Raw genomic sequence first — 10,539 nt, forward strand, 5'->3', positions numbered from 1 at the left:
AAAAGCAAGGGTCCCAACACAGATCCCTGCGGCACCCCAACCCTGACGGGAGACGGAGATGAGATTGTACCCTCTGTGCGATCCTTGACCGCCTGAGTCCGCCCAGTCAAATAAGAGTGTATCCAACGCAAGACACTCTCAGAAAAGTTTAAGTTCTTCAATTTCTTGATTAGCAAAAAATGATCCACCCTATCAAATGCCTTCGAAAAATCGAAGAAAACAGACACAGTGACCATCCTTCGGTCAGCCGCATGTCTCACCTCATCCAGCATCCTAATCAGACAAGTTTGTGTAGAGTGGTTGTTCCGATAAGCAGACTGACAGGGATCGCACAAGCCCGAGTCCTCCAGATAGACACGAATCTGCGCGCAAACCAATCGCTCCAACGCCTTCGACAAGGTAGGAAGTATAGATATTGGTCGATAATGTTGCACCAATGTAGGATTCCTGACTTTATGTATCGGACAGATAAGAGCCGATTTCCACCTCACAGGGAAAATACCATTCATCAAGGAGAAATTGAATAGATGCTCCAAAATAGGCAGTGTACAGTGGATTGTCAGTTTCAACAATCTCAAGGAGATGCCATCTCCACCCACCGCATTTGATTTTGCCCTGGAAATCACTCTCGCGATGTCTTGCGGCACCACATAATTCCAGTGAAGGCTCCTGTCATCAAAATCCCGCTCAATAATATCCCTCAAAGAGCCGTCCTCCACACAATCAGCATGCTCCGCACTATGCCCAAAAAATGCATTAAGCTCTTCAACTGAGTGCGAAAGACGCCCTCCGGTATTCCTGGCCTTAATAAGACCCAGATGTCTCAGCCTGCCCCAGACCTCAGATGCCTTGCCTTCCCGATTGAAGATGTTGACATAATATTCGCGCTTTGCAGAACGCACAAGATTTTGCGCTCTGTTGCGCAGCACCTTGTATCGATCATAATATACGTCATTTTTATGCCTGCGCCATGTTCTCCTGGCCAGATCTCTATCGCGCATCACCCCACGGATCGCATCAGTCAACCATGGGGCAGGCAAATTCCTGAAGAGTCGTCGTTTCAGAGGCACATGCTCATCGAATACGTTGAGTAATTTAGTGCAAAAGATATCAATCTTTTCATCCATGTTATCCGAGACCGACACGTCAGTCCAATCGATATTACTAACATCAGACTGAAAGGATTCCGCATCAAAGCCACTCCAATCCCTGCAAACTACAAGCTTCCCATGGCGACGCTGAAGCTTAATCCCATATCTTATAAAAATAAGATCGTGTGCTGACAGAAATGCTACTCCACACTGACCAAATTCTTTGAGCTTATCACTGTCATCGATAATGCACAAGTCTAATAGTGTGCTGGAGTCCCTCAGATGATGAGTGGATCTGAACGGCATCAGATATAAACTCGACTTAAATATAAAGGAGCCAATTTGCTGACTATTAAAGGTGTCCTGATTCATATCAGCATTAAAGTCCCCCAGGATGATCGAGTGTCTATAGCCTACCTGGAAATCCAAAAATGACTGAAAAAACTTGTTCAGATAACCCGATTTCGGAGGTCGATATACCACTGCTAGCAAGAGTTTAGATCTATTATTGAATATAATCTCCGCCATAATAAATTCAGGTCTATCCGTAACCGACCCATCAGAGCAATAAAGAATGGAGGCACAAAAATGATCCGCCAAATAAAATGCCACTCCACCTCCAGATCTTCCAATTCTATCGCATCTAAAGAGAGAATATCCGGGTAGTCTGATCATAGCATCGGTAATAGCAGGCCGAAGCCACGTCTCCGATATGCAGATGATGTGGAAGTCAGCACTGCAGAAGTAGTGACGAAACTCATCCAGATGTGCAAAGAGCGACTGGCAATTCACATGGCAAATTTTAAGGTCCTCAAGGTCGTTTTCCATATCATTCATAGCTGGTATTGGCTATCTTGTCCTTAATCCTTCTCCTCAGTACCAAACATTTTGCAGCATCCATGGCGGAGTGGGCCAAGTCACCATGAGTTATATGATTACGCTCACAGTTCAGACACTTCGGTGTTTGATCCCTATTCTTGCAGTCCTTCATCTCATGTGCTCCTGCACAATGTCCGCAAGAAGGTTTACCTTTGCAATCTTTTGCAATATGGCCAAACGTGAGACATCTATAACACTGCACAATTCGAACATGATCCGCAAATGAGCAGGCAGAGTAGCGCAGATAAATCCGTCCACATTCAAGTAAGATCTTTCGTACCGCCGATGTAACCTCCAGTATGCAGCTGGTAGTGCGCTTGTCTTGTTTTGGCGTAAAAATGTAAACAATCTTCACGTCCTTTGCATCTACATCACTCAGGTTCTGGGCCAGGAGCTCATTCTCAATTTCTTTAGCCGACATATCGGTAGGAACTCCATGTACTATAAGCCTTGGATTCAATTTCCTGTCCTCACGCACTGTCAATCCAGCCTCCGCAAGGCCAGGGTGAGCCCTGATCTTTTTGATGTCATGTGAGAATGCCTCAATTCTGACACCATTATCTCGTGCATACGATATCCTCCTGACCTTTAAACCACAGTCAGCCGGTTTTAAGACCCTGCACAAGGTATCCTTAGTGACCTGTGATGAGACGTATTTCTCCCTCTTATTCTCACTCGGCACAATCAGAAAGCTTGTGGTGTCAGACACCTCCACCGTCGGACCCCGCAAGACACGCACTTCAGTTCCTGAAGCCCCAACAACAGACGCATATGATTTGCTCTTCTCAGCTGCAGCTCCCGCAAAGCTGACGTTACTCTTCACATTATTTGCAACTTTTTTATCAAAGTCCTCTAGCACCTCCACGACAGCCTCCTTAATATCCTTCGCCGTACAGCTTGCAGGTGCTGATCTCTCCTCAATCAAACCCGTCAAAACCGTAGATACTTCCATAAAAGCATCTCTACATGCACGAAAAGCCGACTCGATTATACCTCTCTTCTCCAGCGTTTCCTTGCTGGACAAGAGCAGCCTAGACACAGCCTCGGTGTGTCTGTTAACCGTAGCCCTGAGCGCATTTACCCTCGAGCTGTTCATTGCATCTGTACTATTTGCATTATTTGCTCTCTCTGACATACCTGACAGATTTAGTAATGCCGTGCTTGAAGACTGTCTCGTGAGTCCCCTTCTTCCTACTCCACTGTCAGCCTGCCCACCAGCTCCTACGCCGGCTTCCATCCTTCACATGTAAACAATAATACGCCTAGGTCGAAAAATAACGATGCGACTCACTCCAAAGAAAGAAATCCAGTTGAAAATCCCCGCAATTGTCCAACAGCCCGGTCAGTTGACCAGTACAGTAACTGCTTGTACCACAAGTCAAGCAGAGGAAGCCCTTGACAGATTCTAAAAAGAATTTATGCCCCGCAGGGCAAAAAGCGGCAGAAATTGACTCACAAAAACAGAGCGACAAGAAAACACGTCAACATATCAACTCACCCAAAGAGAGAGAGAGAGAGAGAGAGAGAGAGAGAGAGAGTCAGCGGGGGAGAGAGTATATGTACATGTATACCCCACTACGCTGCATTGACATACCGCAAAATATATAAACAAAGTTGTATGTCACTATGTGGCGTATACAGCGCTATCGTTTTGTGTTTAAAATTTCTCTAATTTGCGAAGTATGTCTTACAGGATGTTGTAACGATCTACCCTTTTCGACGCCACGGATCGGCTCGCCCGTTCCAGGGTTCGGGAGAAGGAAGAGACTCGGGCTCGCAGATTACACACCCGATTTGGTCAACCAATAACAAAGTTTTATTCGTGTGAATATATGGTACAACAGAATCAGCCAATGCATAGGACTCGCGAATACAATCTGTGAACGGAACCCGGGTTTCTAACACTAGAATAGCGGAACTTAACTTAAATAACAAACAAATGGAATAGGCCCATAATAACAGAAGCGGCAAATTGATATAAGAGGAATCGATATACGAGAAAATAAGAGAACGGGATCGGCTAACATAATCGGGAACGACCGAGTCGAATCTGTACTCTTAACGGAAAAACCGTGCCAGGGCATGACGTCCGGATCCGAGGATTTGCACTACTCGGCGGTCTATCCTGAAAAGGACTAGGGACCCGCCAGCGCGCTTGGCGACTTATCTTGAAAAGGACTGAGCGCCGGAGATGCTGTTCCTGGCGTCACGAGCGGGCACCGGCTCTCTGTCTAATATAAATGGCTTATGAACTACGCGTGGTATTTACAAGAGACGCGGACGCGATGTCAATCGGACGGGGCTTAAGGCTCCCGATCGCGGACCACCGGTGGTCGTCGCACGGTGAGCGAAGTCGCCGGTATCGCGAGAAGCCGACGAAGAGAGCACTCTTCGTCGCGGACAACACCGGTCGTCGAGAGCACTCGTCCCCCGGGCCGGAGGTGGTTGGTGTGAGGAAGAGCACTCCCTCGCACCGACAGGACTGGACGCCGAGAGCACTCGGCCGGAGACGAGAGCACTCGTCTCCTAGACCAGGTTGAAGGAACGGGGTAAGGATCGGTCAACTGGAGACTCAGAGAGCGCTCTGAGGCTTCGAGTGTCCCGAGGATCGGGACCAGGGAATGATGCCGAGAGCCGTGTCGAGCCGGCTTATATACCCGGCCGGCTCCCTTACTTAGGCTCGCGCCGCCCTAGTGGGGAATCGCATCGCCCAGCGGCGGCTCATACGATGGGCTCGCTGCCTCGCAATGGCGCGGCTATGTGAAATTTTGTGGGGCGCTAAGCGCCGGCCTCTTGTGCGGACGGGTGAACGGTCCGCGAGGCTCTAGTAACGACACAGGTCGTTACAATGTATAATTTGAAAGACAATTTTTCGTAAATTCTAAGTCGCATAAAACACTTATACTGAAGCATAGTACAAAAATTTGACGTGCCCAGATTGCATTAGAATATACTACTAAAAAAAATAAGTAACACTTTTTATACTCTAAAAATTGAGCTATTTTCAAATCGTTGAAACTCGACGAAAAGTCATCGTACACAAAATTAAAAAAGCATTTTAAAAAATGAAGTTCCATCTTTAACGCGCTATCGATGGTTTAAAAAAATTTTTTTGTCTTCCATTTCTGTACTTTATAAAAGAATACATTGTTTTGTTTCTTCAAATTACGTATATTTGACAATTTTCAACTCGATAGAAAAATTTCTTTTAAAAAACTTATCTCATGTTCCATAAACTACAACATTTCTATTTTGCTTACAAAATGCATTTTTAAAAATTTTTTCTTTTTTTTTTAATAAGTTACACGATATTGATGCTAAACTGTATTTGTTAGAAATAATGTCGACACTCCCCCAAAAATCATCGTAGACAAAAAATGAAGAAAGAATTTTATAAACCTTGAAATTTTAACTTTAATGATATTGGTGATTTTTAAAAAACTTTTATCATTTTTTTATTTTTAAAAAATACAGATTTCAAACTCGTGTAACCCGGTCAAAGAAAATTGTAGAAAAATTTAAAATAAAAAGCATTTTGTAGGCAAAATATTGCAGTTTATGGAAATTAAGTTGAATTTCTCGAGTTTTTTTATCTAGTTGCAGAGTGTCAAAAATATGTAATTTTAAAAAACAAAACAATGCGTTCTTTTTTTAAGTACAAAACAAACAAAATAAAAAATATTAAAAATTATTGATAGTGCGTTAAAGTTAAAATTGCAAGCTTTAAAATGGTTTTTTAATTTTGTGTCAATGATTTTTTAACGAGCTTTAACTTTGTTTGAAAATAGTCCAATCTTTATGAAAAATGTTTCCTATTTTTTTTAGTAATGTATAATTTAGGTTTCAAAATAATACAGTTTTTAGAATATGAAAATTGTTATCTGTTTTTTTTAATAGTGTACATGGATCCAGAATTGTCCATACAATATTCCACGTTATATGAAAATTATTGTTATATTATATAATATTATATTATATAATATTATATAAAAGTATTATTATATTAAATATTTGCATTTTATACAAAATTTTATAAATTTTTATATAAAAACGTCAAAAAAGATGTAATAATAATTATCTAGTCTACTAAAATTTTAATTCATTAGTATATGTTCATTTATATATTTAAAAACATCATATACTTTACAAGAATTAATACTATATGATTTTTCACATTGGAATAATTTTCAAAAAATATGTACAAATTGTGATGCTGCCTTAGTACTTGAAAAAACTGATACAATAATAAGAAAGTATTATCATCTTACAGTTATTGTTATTTAAAATTAGTGATACAAAAATTATTAAAGTAACAGATTTAAAAATTAATGCTGTACCTAGGGAAAAGATAAGTATTGATGCAAATATATATGAAGTCATTAATGGAATTTTTCATCAAGGTAAATGTATAATTGATGAACATTACGCAAGCATAGTACGTGCTAAAGATAACGAGTGACAATTAATAAATGATTTAAAAGTACAAAAGTGCACTTGGCTTCAAAATGCTAAAAACGCATATATATTCTTTGCAGAAAAAATATAAATTTTTACAAAAAGCAATGAGATCACAATAAAAAAACTTTACAAAGGTAAAAAAAAGTACGCCAAGTTCATAAGAAATATTCCTTGTACACAACAGAAAGTTTATTACAAAAAAATATAAATTTTTACAAAAAACAGTGAGGTCACAATAAAAGAACTTCACAAAGATAAAAAAAAGTACGCCAAGTACATAAAAAATATTTCTTGTACACAACAGAAAATTGAAAGGATATTTATCTCTGAAAAATAACTAATAAAAAAATTTTTCTCTAAAAAATAAAAAAAGTAAATGAAATTAATAATTAACTGGCCAAGTATTTACAAGTAATTCAGTTTGTAAAGATTTGTAATTTGAAATCGTAGATATAATAAAATTAATTTTTATAGAAGTGTTTTAGACAGATCTCCTTAAAATTGAAACACATTTAATTTTTATTAATTGAATGATTTCCGAAATAAGTTCAATTTTAAATAGTATATGACAAATTACATTACTTTAGAGTTTATTAAAGGTGTTATATACTATAATATCAAATCATATTGTTAATGTTAAGTGTAATTAGAATTTTTTTGATTTACAAAGTATATTTTACAGGATGTATAATTTGAAAGAATATTTTTCGTAAACTACGAAAAGTCGGATCGCGCGTATAAAACAAAATTACAAAGCAAAATATAAAACTTGGCGTGCCCGTTGTAAACATGGAACTAGATTTGTGTTGTCTATACAATATTGCATGTGATATGAAAATTATTTGAATTATTATATCATATATTTATTTATATAATATATATTTTATAGAATAGATCTTGCAAATCAAATAAATTCTAATATAATTATATATATATATATATATATTATAAGATGTAACGATGTGTACATCGTTATCCGTCCACCCGACGGACGCCGCGGCCCGACGACCATCGATCGGGCCAACGCACGTGAAACCGCCATCCCACGCCCAGCAGTCACGGGACCTTTAGAGCGAAGGCGCTATGCGCCCCATTGTATTTTAAACCGGTGAGCGAATATAAATATTTTGTAAATATTTGTAATTGTTTACATTTATACTACCGGTTCGGCACACCGTACCGGAGCACGAGTCCCGCTCTCGGGAAACCACTCCGACCGTTTCCGAATATTCCCGAGCCGCGAACGGGTTCAACCGAATTGTTTAATAAACAATTATCGCGCCGACGCGATACCGCCGACACCGGGTATAAATAAGTGCTCCACCGATTAAACAGACAGAATCTTCTCCGCCGCTCTGAAGTCAGTAATACGCTCCGAAGAAACCTACACGCTTCACAAGCGAGATCGAGGTTGGGTGTACTCCGCCTCTGCTGGGCTTTCCCAGCATCCCGCAAGCAAAGCGTTCCTACCGCACTTCCGATCGTCCGGCAATAATTCTAGCGGTGGGAATTTTACCCGCCACCGACGGATATTCCCGTCTGCCGGACGCTCCTATTTTGCCCGCGAACCGTTTCCGCTAATCCGAAAACTATCGCGAGGTATCTCGCGAGCCGACACAATCCGACCGAGACTCGCCATTCTTACAGCAACAGAATCCGCGCGTCTAGGGCCGTGAGACCGCCCTGCGCGCCGAATTTGGCGACACGCGATTCGCCAAGCCGCGAGGCCCCCGCCCATCGCGTAGCATCACCGCGCGCCATCGCGCTATCTATCCGACGGGTGATACCACCATCGACCACAGGTATTGATTATCGCGCACTGCGTTCGATCCACCGTATACGATCGCGCCTTTCGCGAATGCACTCCAAGCGTGCACTCGAGCGCATCACGCACCGAATCGCACCACCGCGGTGTATCCGCTTACCGTTGGAAATACATACACACATTCACGCATCACTCGCATACGTACGTTCACGCATCCCATTGATATACACGCGCACTTGTACGCCTTCATTCGCGCACATTCATACACCCATACACTTTTGTAACCCCCGCAGTCTGACATTAATAAACATACTATTTATTTTACTAACGCCTTTTGATACTTGCTATATCTTCCGAGCACTGATCCCGGCCGAGCTATCCCGCAACAGTGCTCGGAAAATCCGACCGTTACAAAGATATATTTTGCAAATCAAAAGAATTCTAATATAATTATTATATATATATATTTTATAAGATATATAATTTGCAAAACAAAGAAATCTTAAAATATAATTATCTCTGGGGGGGGATGTGGGTCGAGGGGAAGGCGCGCAGGAAACTTGAGTGCGCAGAAGGGTATGACTTCGCGTGGGCAGGGGACGCTTTCAAATATCGCGGGAGTGCCGATGTCCAACTGCTATATTTATTGTAAACAGATAGCATCTATTACACGTGCGGTATGAAGGGAATTTTTTTCTACGAAGAGCCGAAGAGACGCTTATCGTGGGACATGTTTAAACCAGTGCATATATACAAAGGCGAGCGTCGATGTCAGGCTGCTTTATAAACATTATGAACAAATAGCGTATATTGCACGTGCGGTCTGAATGTTGAGAATTTTTTTCTAGGAATGATAGTTTATCGGCGCAGATATAAACAAAAGACGAGAAAAAGAAAGAAAGAGATGTAGAAATAATTAATACTTTTCTAATATTAATATAATTTTTCACATGCATGCAACCATTAGCGCTATCCCTCTCTATGCGCCTTACGAACGTCTCGCGCTATCCATCTCCAATACATTGAGAATCTTATTAGCTGTATCCTTCTCCACGTCCACGCAAACGCCTCGCGCTATCTCTTCTATACTGGTCGCGCCGTGGTTGTATATCTTTCTTATATAAGAAAGGGAAGCAAAAGAAAAAATAGATAAGCATTTGTAATATATGTATAAATGTTTATTAATAAGTATATGTGTATTTTTCATTTATTACAAGCATCATAAAGTACATCAGTGCACGTTAATAATTCACAATCTATGAGAGATTTGCTGTCAAATATATCATTTTCATGTATCACTTTTACAGCATCGCTCGCGTTACGAATATTATTATACTGTAAAACTCAACAAATTGTTTAAATTTTTCGTTTACAATATGCGTATTTTCGCACAACCAATAATGCATATGCTTTATACATTTTTCAAATTCGAATAAATTTATTAGAGTGGATGGATTCATATATAAAGAATTATTATTATACAAAGTCATTTTTATAATATCCGAATCAGATATTTTAACAACTTTGATTGTGAAATCTCGAATCTGCAATGGAGGTTGAGAAGTCTGTAGAAGCCGTTCAATGTCCGCACGTTTCTACATCAGCGATTTCCACGTTTCGAAAGGCAATACTATTTCATTTCCACGGTTATTGCCAATAACCAATTGCAAGCAAGACATAGCCCCAACGCTTATTCCAATTTCCAGATATTTGTAAGATATCTTAGTTAAGGCGTATCTCCTGCCAAGTATACAAACTGCGCGACGATGCTCGGATGAAACACTATGAAAAAAAAGAATATTTTAATAAATTTATTTAAGAAAAATATAAAATGTATTAAATTAATCGAAACTTACTTGTCACATTCCTTCTTACACGGCGGAATTTTAATTTCGGTTCTCAATCGGAAAATAATAATTCATAATGTTTCCTTCAGTAGAGTATATTTCTCTAGGTTATGAGAAGTAGAACGGTTGACGCGACACTGATCGTATAAAACCGAGTATACGTGACGCTTATTTTTTTTAAAAGATGTGGTGGGGAGATTAATGCTTTGAATCTAGGAGAAGTGAGAGGCAGTCAATTGAAAACAATTCTTAGAAACGATTCGCAAGGAGAAGAGTGGGGAGAATAAGATATAAAACATATTAATAATGTTTACATATTTTTATTTTTAAAAATATCGCAATTCTTTTTGACGTTGCTACCACCAGTTAAATATTTTTAATACATTCTGTAATGTACAATTCTTAATGTTTTTTCCACATCTTATAGATTATTTAAAGAATCAATATCATCATAATCAGCATCCAAAGTCTCGATAATCAGGTTTTCTCTCGCATAATT

At 39.7% G+C, this 10,539-nt stretch overlaps 1 protein-coding gene across 1 annotated transcript; it reads right to left on the reverse strand.

Annotated features, from left to right (window-relative positions):
• Positions 1–1,920: 1,920 nt before the first annotated feature.
• LOC126851895 (uncharacterized) lies at positions 1,921–3,207 on the reverse strand. The gene has a single exon (XM_050596229.1). It carries the CDS (start codon positions 3,205–3,207, stop codon positions 1,921–1,923), a length of 1,287 nt encoding a protein of 428 aa, XP_050452186.1.
• Between the last annotated feature and the right edge of the window lie 7,332 nt (positions 3,208–10,539).

This window comes from Cataglyphis hispanica, chromosome 9, assembly GCF_021464435.1.
Source record: "Cataglyphis hispanica isolate Lineage 1 chromosome 9, ULB_Chis1_1.0, whole genome shotgun sequence".
NCBI classification, from domain to species: Eukaryota; Metazoa; Arthropoda; class Insecta; order Hymenoptera; family Formicidae; genus Cataglyphis; species Cataglyphis hispanica.